We start from the raw sequence: 17790 nt of genomic DNA on the forward strand, positions 1-17790 counted from the left end.
TTCCGGATTAAAGCAGATGACAGCGACTTGACAAATAGCGTGTGAGCCAAAATACTCTTTTGTTATAAAAGGGCATTATCAGAACAGTTGGCAAAATCTGTTTGAGGCTTGCAGATTAGATAAGAGTCTTTTATTAATGTCCATTTCCTGATTTTCATAATTGTGCCACGCTGATGTGAGAGAATGTCTTTGTTTTTAGGAAATGCAAACTCAAATATTTATGGGTAAAGAGACATAATTTCTGCAAGTTTTTCATAAAGGTAGAAAGGGAGGGAGGGAGGGAGGGAGGGAGAAAGAAGGAGAAGGAGAAGAAGGAGAAGAGGAAGAGGAGGAAAAGGAGGAGGAGGAAGAGGAGGAGGAGGAGGAGGAGGAGGAAGAAGACAGCAAAGCTGGTCAAAGTTAACATCTGTGGAGTCTGGGTAAAGAGTGCCCAGGGGTGATTTGTACTCATCTTCCAATTTTTCTGTAAGTCTTACGTTAGGTCAAATATAAAGGTAAAAGACAAAAAATAATATGAAATTGCACCACATAAAATAGTTATTTCAATTATTTTTGACCTTATATAAACAGTGCTTTCAAATGATTCAACCTACACGTTCCCTTTCTCTGTTCTACTATTTATATCTCTTGTTTTTCTTGTCTGATTGCATGGTTAGTACCGCCAAAACAGTATTAAACACTTGATGGTGGTTCTCTTTACCTTGTCCCTGAATGTGACGGTCCTATCATAACTTTTCTCATTTGATCCTTTAGTATGGTGAATTTTATGGGCAAACTTCGGAACAGTGACCCATCCCTGCACCTCAGGCATACGTCACCTTTGATGGGACATATTTTAAAAGTGCTGCTCGGTTTTCTTTGCTAAAATATCATTTGGGAGTTTCGTACCATCCTACAGGAAGAGGGGCCTGCCGTTTTCTTACTGTGCTGCCTGTGTCAGTTTTCGGTGTCAAAGAGAAGCCCGCCCCCCAAACATGACTGCACTCATTTCACAAAGTAAACCGAGGCCCAGGGAGGAGAAGTGACTGTCCAGGCCCCTCCCGCGCCAGGGCCGGATCTTAAGTCCCCGAGGCGGTGGGATGAGGGCAACGCTACCGCTGTCGTTAGAGGGGACTTAAGTCCCAGATCCGCAGTATCTCACTGGGCCTTTAAATGAGCCTGCTCCTCGCCTGCAGGATAAGCTCGAGGTGGTCGGGGAGAGAGGATGGAGTCTCCTTGTCTCCGTTCAGAGCGGTTGGTCTTAAGCTGGGCGTTGATGGAGACGGACTGGGCATCTCAGCCAGCGTGGGCACCGCGGAGCGTGCGCCCAGGACCGGGCAGTGCCTGCCCTCCTGGCTGGAGCCCGCGTCCTGCACGGGGCCGACTCACCCGTGCGTGCGCCGCGCCGGCCGCCGGCAGCCCCCGGAGGGTGTGGGGCGGGAACGCGAGCGGGGCCGGGGGCTGGGCCGGTGTCGGGACCCCGAGCGGGGCCGGGGGTGCGGCAGTCTTCGCTGGGGGTCCATCTCGGCTTCCAGGGCTTTACTGCCGGGAAGGAGGAGGGGCCGGTGAGAACGTGGGCCCGGGTCCCCAGGGACCCCCCAGCACTCTTCCTCATCCCTGGGAACCCCAACCCTCAGGGTCCTAATCCTCCCCCCACCCCCGGCCATGCCCGGGACCCGTCCCCCGAAGCCCGGCTCCAGATCCCCGCCCCTCCCTCGATACTTCTTTCCTTGCACCCTCCCAGGCCCCCCACCCCCACATGCGTCCGACCCAAAGAACCCAGGCCTCCAGCGCGCCGCCCCCAACCTGGGGACCCCCTCTCCCAACGTGCCCACCCGGCTCCCCACCCCAGGTTCCAACTGCAGGGCCCCACTCGGGTTCTCCCAAGGCCCCGCCCCCCTCCTGTCACTCACACGCGCTCGCGCAGAGCCGCCTCCCGGGCCGCGCAGGCTCCGCCCTCGGCCTCGGCTGCGCGTGCGCGCCGCTGCTCCTCCTCCAGCAGCCGCGTGGACTCGGCGGCCGCGGCCTCCCATCGCGCCAGGGCCTCTGCGGGCGCAGCGGGCGCGGTCAGGCGGGAGACCAGGCTCCCGACCCTGCGCGTGCCGGCGGCGGAGTGTATCGCCTGCCTATTGTTTGCGTGCTTTGCTTTGTTTGAGTTAAGTTCGTGTGCCGTTTACGTGGCCTTTACGTGCCACTTGACGTTTTCATAGCTTTGCGCTGCTTTTGGAAGTCGTTGACATGTTTTGTTGCATTTGCCTATTTGTGACCGTTGCATGTCATGCGCATCCCTTTCATAAGTTTTCGCGTTCCTTGGCGTGTTGTTTGCATTAGGTTTCCACCCGTGCTTGTCGTTTGCGTAACTAGGAAACTAGGCTCCTCCCACCTCCAGCCCTGCTCAGCGCCCGTTCGCCCCAACACACCTGTCAGCGCCCCGTTCTCGGCCCCCATCTGAGTCCCCTGGGCCTTGGCCTCCTCCATCTCAGTCTTCAGTGTCTTCAGTTGGGTCTGAAGCCGGCTCTGCAGAGGGGAGGGGACGTAAGGGGGGAATTCTGGGGGGGCAGAGGAGTGAATTGGCCCTGCCCTTCCTAGGGGAGGCTGAGGTGACCCTGATGTTCCCTGAGCTTTGTTGGAATGTCCTTTGGGGTCCTGAAGTCTGGAACACCGCGTGGTGACAGCTGCCTGCCTGGAGGGAGGTCTCCTCCTCGGTCCACCGCCCCCCAAGCCATGGGGATGTGGAAAGGGTTTGGCTCTGCAGTCAGACTGTAGTTCCAATCCCAGCTACATCTAGACTTGCCAACTGGGGTTTAAAACCAACACAAGCCCATTTGGTTGTTGGCAGTGATTGCATTTGTGGGTAGTTTGTCACCTCTCAGACATTCTGCAAAGCAACCAGCCTGGCCTTAGAGCAGCGGTTCTCAACCTGTGGGTCGCGACAGGTTTGGGGGTCGAATGACCCTTTCACAGGCGTTGCCTAAGACCATCGGAAAACACATACATAATTATTGTTTTTGTGATTAATCACTATGCTTTAATTATGTTCAATTTGTAACAATGAAAATACATCCTGCATATCAGATATTTACATGACGACTCATAACAGTAGCACAAGTACAGTTATGAAGTAGCCACGAAAATAATTTTATGGTTGGGGGTCACCACAACATGAGGAACTGTATTAAAGGGTCGCGGCATTAGGAAGGTTGAGAACCACTGCCTTAGAGCATCTTCCATTGGGAGGCAAAGGCAGAATTTGAACCAAGGGCAGGCTGCTCTTAACCGTGGCTGTCCCACACCCTTCCCTTACTAGTAGGTAGGCAGGAAGGGGTAAAGGGTCTGTTTTGAATTTTAAAATTCACACACTTCCCAGCCTCTGCTGGGCCCAGTACACAGAAGCACACAGTAGTTAATAAATATGAATCGTTGGGACTTTGAGGATGGGCATGGCTCTTGTGAGGCCCAGGGTTGGGAAAGGTTAAGAGAGTGTGAAGGAGGCGGCCAGAGAAAAAGGGAGGACCTGGCTGGTACCTCCTCCAAGAAGCTAACTTTAGCCTCCTAATTACAGGTGACATGAATGTCCTTTTCCCAAAATAGGGCTGGGACACTGGCTCGGGGGAAGGGGGCTGTTGAGTGGGCACTTGGGGGAAAGGATAAAACAGGTCCTCCCCAGGTGGGCTCAGGGCTTGGGGCTTCTCTGTCCACCGCTGTTTCTCTGGCAAATAGCAGAGGACAGGGGGCCTTCTGGATCAGAGGTGGAATAAAGGTGACTGACATGGTGGGAGCTGGCATTATGGTGCTGTTCCCATTCTCATGGAAGAATTGGGGAATTGCCTTGGCCAGTGTGGCTCAGTGGGGCGGGCGACCTCCTGTACACCGAGGGGTTGCTGGTTTGATTTCTGGTCCGGGCACATGCCCAGGCTGGGGGCTCAATCTCTGACAGGGGGCATGCAGGAGACAGCTATGTTGGGCTCTCACACAATGTTTCTCTCTCCCTTCCTCTCTCTTTAAAAATCAGTAAAAAATCTTTAAAAAAAAAGAATTGGGGAAATTGCCCTAGCCGGTTTGGTTCAGTGGGTAGAGGATCGGCCTGCAGACCAAAGAGTCCCGGGTTCGATTCCGGTCAAGGGTTGCAGGCTCCTCCCCGGCACTTGCAGGAGGCAACCAATCGAAGCGTTTCTCTCACATGGGTGTTTCTCTCTGTCTTTCTCTCTTTCTTCCACTCCCTAAAAATCAATGGAAAAAGATCCTTGGGCGAGGATTAACAACAACAAAAGAATTGGGGAAACCAAGGCACGAGGGGGCATCGTGTGTGTGTGTGTGTGTGTGTGTGTGTGTGTGTGTGCAGACCCTCTTCCCGCCCACATTCTGGATGCCCCAGCCCCCAACACTGCCCACCTACCTGGCGGCTCTCACAGGCCCTTAAAGCCTCCTCCAGCTCCTGATGGACACCCTTGGCCTGGTCCAGCTGCCTGGCCAGAGCCTCCTCGCGTTGGGCAGCCTCTGCCAGCTGTCGCTGCAGCTCCTGGACCTCCAGCGTGGGGTCCCCGGGGGGCACCGTGGTGTTGACTCCCAGCTCCAGCTCTGGGCAGTGAGGGCCCCTGGAGGTGGCGGCAGCCAGATTCCAGGCCAGGAGGGCTGCCCCGGCTGCAGCCGCCGCCAGGAACACAGCAGCCCCGCACAGGGCGAGCACTCGCCAAGCGTACCCCGGCTCCGGCCCAGGCTCGGCCATGCTGCTGTCCACAGCTCTGGCCTGGAGACGGCCACGAGCATTTAATTGGCACCTTAGGACGCCAGGGACACCCACGGGTCCGCCCAGCCAGGGCGTGTTTCCTAAATCCTTTGGGAGGGGTTGGGTCCTCACCAGGAGCCAGACCAGGCCTGGGGTCCTGCATTTTCCAGTCCTGTCTCTGCCTCTGCCTCTCAGTGCTCTTCTCTGAGCTTCAGTTTGCCCCTCTGTGAAGTGGGGGTGGCAGTAGGTCCTTAGGGTTTAGTGACAATCACTTGGGCACATCCAGGCACAGGGGCTCCTTGGCAATGTGCCAGGGGCATATTGTCCCCATTCTGTTCATGGAGAAACTGAGGCTGTAAGACTAAAGGCTACTCGACTGACTGAAGTTGGCCTGGGTCAGGCTGTCATACTTTCTTTGACCAACTCTGAGGGCCTGAGGGAAGATAGATGCCAGGGTGGACGGGCCACACCGCCCTGCTAATTCTCCACTAGGTCACCAGGGGGCGACCTTACAACGTGAATCAGATCCAGGCCAGTTCACAAAGTCCCTCTCAGAATCCAGTCTCCTCTCCAACCTCCAGCCTTCACCTCCTCCTGGCCTTCCTCCATTTTTATTTTTTACTTTCTGTTAATCCTCAGTTGAGGATATTTTCCCATTGATTAAAATAATTTTTTTATTGATTTCAGAGAGGAAGAAAGAGTGAGAGTGAGATAGAAGCATCAGTGATGAGAGCACCCCCTCCTTCCCCCCCACTGGGGATGGAGCACTCAACCCGGGCATGTGCCCTTGACTGAAATTGGACCCAGGACCCTTCAGTTCACCGGCTTACGCTCTATCCAAACTGGCTAGGCCAGGTCTTCCTCCATTTAAAAAAGAAATTTTTTTTATTGATTTCAGAGAGGACGGGAGAGGGAGAGAGATAAACATCATGGATGAGAGAGAATCATTGATCAGCTGCCTCCAGCACATTCCACATGGGGATCAAACCCAAAGCCCAGCCTGTGCCTTTGACTGGAATCAACGCCAGGACCCTTCATCCCCAGGCTGACGCTCTGTCCACTGAGCCAAACCAGCTAGGGCTTCCTCCATTTTTATCTCCTCTTCCTCTTCCTCCTCCTCCCTACTCCCCCCTCTTTCTTTGCCTCCCACTTGGCCTCACCCTTTACCCTTTGCCCCTTCCTAATCCATCACCTGCTTCCCCGTCCTCCTTCTCCTTCCTCTGCAAGGCCTCTAGTGCACCTTTGATGTCCTCTCCTTCTCCTGGGCACACTCCAGCCCTCCTCAATGCTCTTCGGGCAAGCACCTTCCTACCCCAGGGCCTTTGCATTGGCTGTTCCCTCTGCCACAGGGCCCTTATGTCCCTCTGTGACCTCTATCCCTCCTCCTTCATTCATTGGTGTATGTTCTCCCCCAGAGCCCTCCCCCCCTCCCCGACTACCTCAGGTTCCTTTTGATGATCTCTCGGCTCTGCTGTACTTTAACCTGGTGTCTGACTGGTTCCCAGCTGCCTCCCCCATCAGACTGGATGAACCCCTAAAAAGCAAAGCTCACATCTGCCTGGTTCCCACTGCCCCAGCCTGGGGCCTGGCACACAGTGGTTGTGCAGGAAATGTGAGCTGAGAAAACACTGTGAACTAGAATCTCAGTGTCCTGACTCCCCACCCCTGGACCCGCCTCCCTTTTATTCCACATGAAGAAATCAGAGCCCAGAGAGGCCAAGTCTCAGGCCAGGAACACACAGCAGCCGCTGGTCACTGCCAGATTCCTGTGGGACTTGGAACCCCTACAGACCTGCAGGACTTGAGTCCTGACTTCTCAACCCCTGGCGCAGTTGGCCACGGCCGGGAAGGGAAGTGGGCATTTATAGAAAGGAGAAGGGTTAATAATTGGGTCATTGTGTCAGGGTTTGGGGGGAGACATTGAACAGGTCAAATTCATCTTGTTGGGCTTTGGGGCGGCCACACTGTTTTGGAACATTCTGGTAGCCCCAGCTGGGAGTGGGAGTGGAGGAGGGGAGGTGGGCGAAGTGATGAGGTCATGTGGCCCCGTGGAAGGGTTTGCTTCCTGGAAATCAAGGGGACATGCTGAAGTCAAGGGTTCAATCGCCTGAGCAGCTGAGAGCCCTGAGCACGTGCAGAGGCTTCTCTGGACCTGTTTCCTCATTTGCTAGATGAGGCTGGTGGGGAGTGAAAAGACTCTGTCATAGCAAAGGGGCCTGGGGGGATCCCACTGAGCCCTCCTGCAGGCTGGGAATACAGAAGGGGGAGAGGCACCCCAGCCTGGCCCTCTCCAGCAGAGGTTCTCATAGCTTATGATTCTGACCTCCAGGGGACACTTGGTAATATCTGAAGGCAGTTCCTGTCACAACCTGGGGGTAGGAGGGTCTGGCACCTAGTGAGTAGAGGCCAGGGATACCTTGACTTCCTACCCATTCAGGGCAGCCCCCCACCAGGGAGCGCACTCCAGCTCAAATGCCAACAGTGCAGAGGTTGAGAAATCCTGCCTTAGAGTGTCAGAGGGAGGCCGGAAGGAAATTGACAAGGTCCCTGCACAGAGAAATGGTCTGGGAGGGTGGGGAGTTGTGAGCAGGGCAAGGGAGGGGACAGAAGGGCCAGGGGAGACTGTGGCAGGGATAGTGTTTGGGGGTCCCTGGGCGGTTGACCACCTCCTCTGGGGACTGCGGGACCTGAGGGCAGTGCAGAATTTTGGGCAGAAACAAGGGTCCTGACCCCAGTGCCATGCACAGGAAGTTTCATGGACAATAGTCGGGATTCCAGGAGAAGTTGGAGGAAGTAAGATAACAGAGAGGAAGGAATTAGGGGGCAGGTGAGGACCCAGGAGAGCGGGTGCAGGGTCTCTCAGGATGGCGGCCCTCCTTTTGGAGAAGCAGACTCTGGGGGTGGGCTCTGCAGGATGAGTAAGAATTTGGGGGATGGAGGAGGGAGGCACCTTGTGACTAATGCCTGGCCTGGGCGTGTCTGCGGATCCAGGTGTAAATCCCAGCCCCACACTTTCTGCTTTTATTTTTTTAAATTGACTTTTCTTTTTATTGATTGATTGATTTCAGAGAGGGAGGGAGGAAGGGAGACATCATTTTGTTGTCTCACTTATTCATGCTCTCACTGATTGACCCTTGTCTGTGCCCTTACTGAGGATTGAACCGTGACCTTGGCACACCGGGAGGACACTCCCACCAACTGAGCTACCCAGCCAGGGCTGAACTGATTTTTAGAGAGAGAGGAGGGAAGAGGGGAAGGGAGAGGGAAAGAGAGAGAAACATCTGTGTGAGAGCAAAACACGGATTGGCTGAATCCTGCATGCCCCCTACCCGGGAAGGAGCCTGCAACCTAGGCCTGTGCCTTGACCAGGAAATGAGCTGGCAGCCTTTTGGTGCTTGGGAAGATGCACAACCCACTGAGCCACAGCCACCGGGGCCAGCCCTGCACTTTCCATGGGAGGGGACGGGGAACCAGACAAGATGTCCTTCTCCTCACAGCCTCCGTTTCCATGGAAAGGGATGGGGAACAAGAGCCTCAGGAGCTGGGTGAGGAGATAAGACTAGAATGCTGAGCCCTGAGTGAGCACCCATGGGGGTGGGGAAGGGTGGACAGTCCTTTAGGGTGAATCCATCAGAAAAGAGGGCTGGGTAGGCATTGGGTGGCACCTAACAAAACCCTGTGGGCTTCTGGGAACATTCTGGAGCAAGGAGGCTGGTGTGGACATCAGGGGGTCCCAGGTGCTTGGGACTGACGCAGTGATCCTCTAGGAACTACAGAGTAAGTTCCTTCCCCCAAAGGGGAGGCTTATTTTGTGGAACCCAAAGACCCCAGAAGAAGTTACCTTCCAGAAACCATGACAGCACAGATCAGAGGCCCCCTCCCACTTCATCACCTGCCTGGCTTGGCGGTGGTGGTGGTGGGGGCGGGGGTGAGATGGCAGCTTTGTGGGAACTTTGAAGCTTCCCCACCTCTAAGGCTGCCCCATGAACCACTCCCCGCCACCTGGCCCCCGGCCTCCCCCTAACCGTCCCCTCCCCACAGCCATGTTGCCCCTCAGAACTGCCAGGTCAGGGAAACCCAGAGGGAAACAGGCGAGTCCAGGTGGTGGCCTGAGACAACAAGGCGGAGTCAGACAGAACTCGCCCCAACCCCTCCATGAGCCTCACCCACTCCTGCCTGGACCCTCCCTCTGAACCCGACACAGATGGGCCTGGGTGCCTGTCAGTCCTTGAGTCAATTATTAAGCAGAGACAGAGTTGAATCCTATGAAAGTTTATTAGGATAGATTGCCGGCCAAATGGGAGAGAGCGCCTCTGGGACCAGGTTGTTATCTTTCCAAGATGACAGGAAACTCTCAGAAAAGGAGCCTGGACTGCATTCTGAGGTTAATCCCCATGTCCCTGGGTACACCTCTCAGCCAGGTTAGAATGTGCTTTCCCTAATAGGAAGAGAACAGTCAGTCAACAGACAGGATGAATAGGAGAACATAGCTGGTCCCCACTGTTCTATTTCTGCCCCACAGCTCCTCACTGCGATTCCTCTCTCCCCAGCGCCCAGCCCCTCCTCGCAGGCAGGCCACCACCTCAGACCCTGACTGTCCCTACCTCCTCCCATCCCTCTCCAGCCCCCTCCGCACCTGCAGGCTTTCAGGCGCAACAGACCAGCACAGCCAGAGTGCTCAGGAACAGGAGCACAGTGGTCACAGAGAGAAGGATGCTGATGCTGAAGTTGGGGTGGCCCTCGGCAGAGACCAAGGCCTCATTCTCTTTCCTGAGGAGGAGATGGGGACACCTCAGGAGGCTGCCAGGTCTGGCTGCACTGGTGCTGGGCTCGAAGCCCCTCAAAATCTCTTCTCCTTCCCCACCAAGTCACTGGGCAGGGGAGTGGCCGGTTGCCACCCAGAGTTGGGTGACTGGAGGGACAAGGCTGGGACTCCAACTTTGTCCCCAGGACAATGGGAATTTTCGGAGCTAAAGGGGGTCCTAGGTCTTGGGGTTGGAAGGAGAAAGGGGCGTGGCCCGGGGTGGGTGGGTGTCCTGACCTTAGTTGCTCCAGCTCCGCGGATTTCTCCTCCAGATCCGCGGATTTCTTCTCCAGATCCGCTGATTTCTTCTCCAGATCCGAGGATTTCTTCTCCAGATCCGCGGATTTCTTCTCCAGATCCGCGGATTTCTTCTCCAGATCCCCGGATTTCTCCTGCAGATCCCCGGATTTCTTCTCCAGATCCGCGGATTTCTTCTCCAGATCCGCGGATTTCTTCTCCAGATCCCCGGATTTCTTCTGCAGATCCGCGGATTTCTTCTCCAGATCCCCGGATTTCTTCTGCAGATCCGCGGATTTCTTCTCCAGATCCGCGGATTTCTTCTGCAGATCCGCGGATTTCTTCTCCAGATCCGCGGATTTCTTCTGCAGATCCCCGGATTTCTTCTGCAGATCCGCGGATTTCTTCTCCAGATCCCCGGATTTCTTCTGCAGATCCGCGGATTTCTTCTCCAGATCCCCGGATTTCTTCTGCAGATCCGCGGATTTGTCCCGCAGCGACTGATTCAATCTCTTGATCTCCTCTAAGGAGGGACAGACAGTGTGTCCGCACCGTAGCCACGCCCTCAACTGGCCCCACCCCCGGACAGGACCCGCCTCTAGCCCGCTTCCATTGGAGCGAGTGCACTTTGGAAGTCTGGCTTGCCTGTCCCTTCTACTTCCACTGGCTTTGTCCTGTCCCTCTTGCCCGACCCCAGTCCAGAGGCCCTCCCCCTCCCTCCTCTTCAATACCTGACCTGCTCCTGCAAACTCCCTGACTGCAACCGGGGCCTGTGCTCTCCTCACCTTGAAGCTTCTGCACCAGCTCCTGTTGCTTGTGGCCCGCAGCCTTCTCCTCTTTCAGGGAAATCTTCAGGGTCTCCTGGGATGCCGGGAAGAGTAAGGGTGTTGCAAACTGGGGTTCTTGTCCCTGGTGGGGTTGGCTGCTGTCCCTGGGCCCTGACCCCCTCTCCAGGCCCTGGAGTCAGAGGGGCTCAGGCCCAAATCGCTTTCAGGATTCCTTCCAACCCTCTCTGAACCTGTCTCCACCACCCCAGGGTGTGATCCTCAAAATGGGAGTTTCAATCCCCCCCTCCCACCATTTAGGAATTTGAAGACTCTCTTGGCCCAAAGCCTAGGAGAAATGTCCAGATCCCCTGGGCTATTGTCCAAGAAGAGTTAGACGTCCCCTGCAACCCAGAACAGTGTGGAATTTCTGAACCCAATTTAAATGTCCACTGGGAATTTCAAGGTCCCCCACATCAAGACCCCAGTTAAATGCTGCCTTTCCGGGATGCAGTGGAAGTATCAAGAGCCCCTGCCTTGCCCTGGTAGGTCAGTTGGTTAGATGTGATCCCAATATGCCAAGGTTGTGGGTTCAATCCCTGATCAGGGCACATACTGAGAATCAACCCATCAATGCATCAATAAGTGGAACAACAAATCAATGTTCCTCTTGCTCTCTACTTTCCTCTCTCCTAAAATCAATACATAAAAACTAAAACTATAAAAATGAAATAAAAAAGCCCCCGCCTTCTTCAGAGTCTGGTGGGTTCCCCATCCCAACCCCCCAGAGGGGATTTCTGCTTCCCTAAGACTGTGCCCAGGGAGTTCCCCGCTGTCCTAGACCCATGGCCGAAAAAATGCGGTTCATGAGCCACATGCGGATCTTTGGCCCCTTGAGTGTGGCTCTTCCTAAGCCTTAGGAGTACCCTAATTAATAACAATGTACCTACCTATATAGTTTAAGTTTAAAAAATTTGGCTCTCAAAAGAAATTTCAATCGTTGTACTGTTGATATTTGGCTCTGTTGACTAATGAGTTTGCCGACCACTGCCCTAGACCAATGTCCTAGAGTTTGGAGATTCACCCACATCATACTGGGGATACTGAGGCCCTTTATTTGAGTGCTCTGGGGTCCCACACTGGCACCCCAGAGAGAGTTTAGAGCTCCCCAAAACCCTGGTGGGGAAATTCAGGCTCCCCATGTGTGGACCTAGGGGCAGTTTCAAGGTCTATCTAGATCTCCACCTAGACCCTGGGGTCCCCAAGCACCCAGACCCTGGGGGGCCCCCAAGCACAGGGCCCTCTCTAGGAGGGGCAGTGACTTACCACAGTCTGGTTGCAAGTGGCAGCTTGGGCCTCAGTTCCCCGTAAGACTTCCTGGGCCTGGGTCAGCTCCTGCTCCAGGAGGTGGGTGATGTTTCGACACTCCTGCTCAGCCTGGAGGCCATCCTTGCAAGCTGGGCTATTGGCCTTGGCAGCCAAAACGCCTATTGCCACAGACAGACCGACCACCAGTAACACCAGGAGGCCCAGGAGGATCCACACCCGCACTGGCAGCTTGCGGTCCTCCAGCGTCTTGGGATTTTCATCCGTGGGCAGTTGGGAGTAGCGGTGAGAAGTGGGTGCCATCGAGAGTGATGCAGGGGAGCCTGGGTGTGAGAAAGGAAAGGAAGCTAGAACTTTCTATGTGCTGGAACCGCCCCCTGATTAGCATGTGATCTAGGCCAACCAATGAGAAGTTCTAAAATGGGGCATCTGTAGGAAGAGGACAGTTTAGCTTTCACTTTCCTTTTCCAGAAATTAGGTGTGTTGTTTCTGCCATATTATGGGCTTGATCCTTCTGGGCTGGGTGCTGATTCATGAGCTCTTGTGGGAGAGGACACCCCATCGTAAGTCCCTGCCCTTCTCCTGTGTTCCTGAAGGTGACAGCTGCAGTGATGGAAAGCCTAGGGCATGCCAGCCTCTTGTTCCTGTGGACTGTGACCTGAGAGGCAGAGCATCATTGGTCCAGTCCCCAGCTGGGGAAACTGTGGCTGAGAGGTGAGTGGTGGACTGGGAGTGGGCAGGGCCAGGGTCTCACCCAAGAGGCTGGCTTTGGTGTCACTGTCCGTAGTGACCCAGCAGGAGCTCCCGTAGCATCCCTGCTGCTGTGTCAGAGGGGACCCTGGGGCCATGGAGGGTGTCGGAGGAGGAATATCCTTCTGCCTCGACCGCTTAAAGCCGCTCCACAGCCACAGGACCAGGGTGGGAGGGTCTTGCTGAGGAGCCACCAAGGAGCCGTGCATCCCATGAGCAGGAGCCGCTCCCAGACCAGGAGCCCAGGTGCAAGGACGCAGCCCTGGGGGAGAGAACTTCTCTGAGCTGCGCTGTGCCAGCCTCCAAACTTTAGGGCCAACTCGGGACCTGCACTGCGGGTCAGAGGCCAAGGCTGTGTGTGAACAGCCCTGCCGCCCAGTGGGACGCTGGGCAAGCAATGTCCCCTCTGCCTCAGTCTCCATGGAGGAGCTGTAAAATGGGGGTGATGATAACAGTAACATTTTCGTGCCCCCCTACATGTTGTAACCAAGGCAAGTGCCTTCCTCACCTCGCACTAGTCCTCGCCCTGCAAACAGAAAGCTGTGGGTTTTCCCTATAAATCAGTTTTGCCACCTTTCTTCTGGGTTTCGCTCAGGTTAAGGTGCACGCACTTGAGACAAAGTCTGATTGGCAGCGAAGGGGTAGAATCTCAGGGGAAGTGATGAGAGCGAAGAGGCGGGTGTTGTGACCTTTGATGAGGAAGTTGATGGTGCTACCATGCCATTGGACCCCTTAATGCCAGGAAGAGCACAGTGTGGGGAATACAAAAACACATTTTCCTTCCACCTTTCTAAATTCTTCTGCCTAGACCAGCCGTGGGCAAACTACGGCCCGCGGGCCGGATCCGGCCCCTTTGAAATGAATAAAACTTAAAAAAAGAGAAAAGACCGTACCCTTTTATGTAATGATGTTTCCTTTGAATTTATATTAGTTCACACAAACAGTCAATCCATGCTTTTGTTCCGGCCCTCCGGTCCAGTTTAAGAACCCATTGTGGCCCTCAAGTCAAAAAGTTTGCCCACCCCTGGCCTAGACTAATAATCAAATTAACACCAGACAGGTTAACAGGAGCATACAGCCAGAGTTATTGCACATGACATATTTATTAACCATGACAGCTTTATTACATATTAGAGGCCCGGTGCACGAAATTTGTGCACTAGTGGTGGTGTCTTGCAGCCCAGCCTGCATCCTCTCCAATCTGGGACATCCTTCTCACAATCCAGGACTGCTGGCTCCCAACCACTCACCTGCCTGTCTGCCTGAGTGCCCCTAACCACTTCTGCCTGCAAGCCTGATCACCTCCTAACCACTTTGCTGCCAACCTGATCGACGCCTAACTGTTCCTCTGCTGGCCAGATCGCTCCCAACTGCCCTCCCCTGCTGGACTGGTCGTCCCCAACATCCCTCCCCTGCAGGCCTTGTTGCCCCCAACATCCCTCACCTGCAGGCCATCTTGTGACCACATGGGAGTGGCCATTTGTGTGTAGTGATGGTAAATTTGCATACTGCTCATGACTAATTAGAATATCTGGTCGTGACTGTGAGGGCATCATGACCAATTTGCATATTACCCTTTTAGTAGTATACATATTTATATTGTGCCATGAGAAACCCCAGGGCAGACTGGGCATTTGAGGCACCGGTGCCACCCAGAGCTAGAGAGGGGGAGTTGTGGTTTGGGATTTGAAAGGGGAGGAAGGCAATTCACATGGAATGGAAAACAGATGTTTGCTGGGCCAACTTGAACAATGGGACTGTGATCAGAGGGCCTTGCTAGTGTCCTCTCTGTCCTTCCCACCCAGCTCCTATTAAACGACAGATGCCTGTGCTGAGCTCCCCTCCTGGAGCCGGTCCTCTTCTAGATCCCTTTCAGGCAGTTAGGGAGATGGACGGGGCTCTTCCTGAGGCTTTTGTTTCTTGAAAGGAACAGCTTAAACTGTCAGCATCTCCAAAGGCATATTTTGGGTGGTGCCCTCTGCTCCCCTCCACAGTAACAACAACCCAGGCAACAGACTGCCCCAGATTCAGGGAATGTTTGTGATAATATACTCCCAACCAGCTTATATTTTTAAGTATATTTTCATTGATTTCAGAGAGGAAGGGAGAGGGAAAGAGAGATAGAAACATCAGTGGTGAATGAGAATCATTGATTGGCTGCCTCCTGCACATCCACTACTGGGGATCCAGCACACAGCATGGGCATGTGCCCTTGACTGGAATCAAACCTGGGACCCTCCAGTCCGCAGACCAGTGCTCTATCCCCAGCACCAAACCAGCTAGGGCTGCAGCCTGGCTTATTGATGTAGCAGCCAGCTTCCCACAAAAGGCAGGGAAAGTATGCAGGTTGGTTCGTGTGGCTATGAAATCTGTGGGGCAATGGCTTCTCTCTGACCTGCAGGAGGCAGAGAGAATGAACAGTGTTCCCACTCACCCTGCCCTCTGGCAGCGCCTGCCTGTGCTCAGGGGGCTTCAGGCTCGACTCCCTTCTCGGTGGGATTATGTTATTGTGCAGGGAGGCTTTGCCCAGTGAGGGGCCTCCCTGTGCAGGTGGTGTAACAGAAGGAAAAGCTCTCTGATTCTATCTTATTTGTAGCCTGCATTTCTCCCATGGCCTTCAGGTATGCTAATTATTAGAGAAATTCTGCTGAAAGCTTGAACTTTTGGCAAAGATTTGTGGGAGCCTCAAGACCTAATGAGATGAGCAGAGGTCACTGGAGAACTGGGGGACAAAGAGAATCAGAGAGTTCTGTGCTCTTCCTTGGGTCCCTGTGGGAGCCCAGGTGTCACACATCTCTGGCCTGTTCTCCCTTCCCTTGACACGAAATAAGCCTGAATTCTGGGCTCTCGTGAGATGGCTTTGTGGGAGCTTTAAGGCCCTCATCTTCTCCAGCTGGCGCCTTCTTGATCAGTAAACCTTTTCTTCCTCCAAGCTCTGATGTTTTGAATAAAGGCCTTTTTTGACGCGTTGGGTGCATGAACCTTGAATCGGTAACAGTGGGACCCTAGAGATCTATAGAGCGGGAGGCACAAATTCTTAGGGAGCTGAGAATGCTGTAGGCCATCTACACCGCTATTTTTAAATTATTGATGTTTATTTCAGAGAGAAAGGGAGAGGGAATGCCGGGAGCCGGTCCATGCTTGCTGTTTCAAGGGACCTGGCATATATGGCATACTGTTCTTAATATGTTTGCTCACCTTCTTGGCACTATGTGTTTTAACCAAGGTCTCTGAGAAAGGTTGTTTCCCCAGGTAGGGATTTTCCCCTGAAGTTAGGGAGGGAATAAAACCTCTTAACTAGTGCCAGGTGGGTAATTAATCACTTTAATTTAACTACGAACAATCATGCTTAAGCTACATAATCTTTACTCCCTGGAATGGAGATAAGAAACGCCCTAACCTTTGTAATAGAGATTGATAGGATTGAATCAACTGGTATAAATACAGTTGTAAGAAGATAGCAAGACTCAGAACTTAGAACACAGAACTGAGAAGACAGAACCAGGAGGCACAGAACCTACACAGAACGTTCTCTAGAGACAGAAGAACTTCGCTGGAGAGAACATGGCAAAAGATCCTGGACAGAAACTGGCCTCAGAACCTAGAGACAGAACCTAGCGAGAGAACATGGCAAAAGATCCTGGACTGAACCTGACTACAGAAATTGGCAAGAGAACCTGACTAGAACCTGGTGACTGAACCTGGCTGGAGAACTTGGACAGAACCTGGCTGGAGAACCTAGCGAGGGAACATGGCTATAGAACCTGGCTGGAGAACCTGGAGAACCTAGCAAGAGAACATGGACACAGAACCTGGCTGGAGGTCCGAAGCAGAACTTCGCTGGAGATCCAGACCAGAACTTGGCTGGAGATCCTGGCTAGAGATCCTGGCTAGGCTGCTGATCAACTGAACGTTGTCTCTGTGTCATTCCTTCTTCGCCGACTCCATCCACACCTTTGGGGACCCCTGGACCTGCTGGGGCTGGACCCCAGCAAGGGAAAGAGAGAGAGATACATCAATGATGAGACAGAATCATTGATTGGCTGCCTTCTGTAAAACCCTCCACTGGGGATTGAGCCAGCAACCCAGGCATATGCCCTTGGCTGAAATTGAAGCCAGGACCCTTCAGTTCGCAGGCCGATGCTCTATTCATTGAGCCAAACCAGCTTGGGCAGCACACCCCTATTTTGAGGGCCCTGATTGTGGCCACATTCACTGCAGCAATGAAAACCAAGATGCTCCAGTCTGCCCTGAGCACTTGGTAAGGGATGCAGGTATCCACTGTGAGCCCAGTCATGGGATGGGTCAGTTCTGAAGAAATGACATGTAGCCGTATTCAAATTCACAAGAGCTTTAAGAGGAGAAACTTACATATGTGGGCAAAGCAGCTGCTTGCTTGCAGTGGTGGCAGCCGGGGAGAAACCCATACCTTCCCGGGACAGGATTCCCCCTCCCCTTCCACCTTTTTTAAAAAAATCCCCTCAGGGGAAGATATGCTTTTGTAGATTTTATTTATTCATTTATTTATTTAAATATGTTTTTATTGATTTTTAGAGAGAGAGTAAGGGAGAGGGATAGAGAGATAGAAACATTGATGAGAGAGAAACATGGATTGGCTGCCTCCAGCACGCCCACGGGGGTTGGAGCTTGCAACAGGGGCATGTGCCCCAGACCAGAATGGATCCCGGGACCCTTCAGTCCATAGGCCTAAGTTTTATCCTCTGAGACAAACCTGTTAGGGTTCTAAATAAACTTTTTTTTTTTTTTTTAGTTTATTCTTTTTTTAAAATTAAATCTTTATTGTTCAGATTATTACAGTTCTTCCTTTTCCCCTGCCATAGCTCCCCTCCACCCAGTTCCCCTCCCACCCTCTGCCCTTAACACGCCCCCCTCCACTGTCCTCATTTATAGGTGCACTATTTTTGTCCAGTCTCTTCCCGCATCCCCCACACCCCTTTCCCCCCCCGAAGAATAGTCAGTCAACTCCTTTTCTATGCCCCTGATTCTATTATAATCACCAGTTTATTTATTCACTTGATTTTTAGATTCACTTGTTGATGGATGTGTATTTGTTGTTCATAATTTGTATTTTTACCTTTTTCTTCTTCTTCCTCTTCTTAAAAGATACCTTTCAGCATTTCATATAATACTGGTTTAGTGGTGATGAACCCCTTTAGCTTTTCCTTATCTGTGAAGCTCTTTAC

The 17790-nt window shown here is 53.3% G+C and overlaps 2 protein-coding genes across 3 annotated transcripts; both read right to left on the bottom strand.

Moving 5' to 3' along the window:
- Positions 1–350: 350 nt before the first annotated feature.
- CCDC194 (coiled-coil domain containing 194) lies at positions 351–5375 on the bottom strand. The gene is made up of 4 exons (XM_036302634.1): positions 4376–5375; positions 2400–2496; positions 1893–2025; positions 351–1521 (listed from the first exon to the last, which is right to left on the bottom strand). The coding sequence occupies exons 1-4, from the start codon at positions 4703–4705 to the stop codon at positions 1365–1367; spliced, it is 717 nt and encodes a 238-aa protein (XP_036158527.1). The 5' UTR covers positions 4706–5375; the 3' UTR covers positions 351–1364.
- Positions 5376–8959: 3584 nt separating this feature from the next.
- On the bottom strand, positions 8960–12183 carry BST2 (bone marrow stromal cell antigen 2). 2 transcript variants are annotated; one of them, XM_036302654.1, is made up of 5 exons: positions 12020–12183; positions 10532–10607; positions 9747–10269; positions 9342–9475; positions 8960–9143 (listed from the first exon to the last, which is right to left on the bottom strand). In XM_036302654.1, exons 1-4 carry the CDS (start codon positions 12137–12139, stop codon positions 9352–9354), a joined length of 843 nt encoding a protein of 280 aa, XP_036158547.1. In that variant the 5' UTR covers positions 12140–12183; the 3' UTR covers positions 8960–9143; positions 9342–9351. The 2 variants fall into 2 exon arrangements, with proteins under 2 accessions (XP_036158547.1, XP_036158546.1); XM_036302653.1 differs by having other exon boundaries at positions 11837–12172.
- Positions 12184–17790: the final 5607 nt, after the last annotated feature.

Source organism: Myotis myotis, unplaced genomic scaffold (genome assembly GCF_014108235.1).
Source record: "Myotis myotis isolate mMyoMyo1 unplaced genomic scaffold, mMyoMyo1.p scaffold_m19_p_32, whole genome shotgun sequence".
Classification (NCBI taxonomy): domain Eukaryota; kingdom Metazoa; phylum Chordata; class Mammalia; order Chiroptera; family Vespertilionidae; genus Myotis; species Myotis myotis.

Coding starts and splice junctions, on each gene's coding strand:
- BST2 (XM_036302653.1), bottom strand. CDS start 12,139: ATGGCACCCACTTCTCACCGCTACTCCCAACTGCCCACGGATGAAAAT. Junction 10,608..11,836: donor CCACTTGCAACCAGACTGTG/GTAAGTCACTGC, acceptor CCGGCATCCCAG/GAGACCCTGAAGATTTCCCT. Junction 10,270..10,531: donor GCTGGTGCAGAAGCTTCAAG/GTGAGGAGAGCA, acceptor GTCCCTCCTTAG/AGGAGATCAAGAGATTGAAT.
- CCDC194 (XM_036302634.1), bottom strand. CDS start 4,705: ATGGCCGAGCCTGGGCCGGAGCCGGGGTACGCTTGGCGAGTGCTCGCC. Junction 2,497..4,375: donor GGGCCTGTGAGAGCCGCCAG/GTAGGTGGGCAG, acceptor TCCCCTCTGCAG/AGCCGGCTTCAGACCCAACT. Junction 2,026..2,399: donor CGAGAACGGGGCGCTGACAG/GTGTGTTGGGGC, acceptor CTGCGCCCGCAG/AGGCCCTGGCGCGATGGGAG.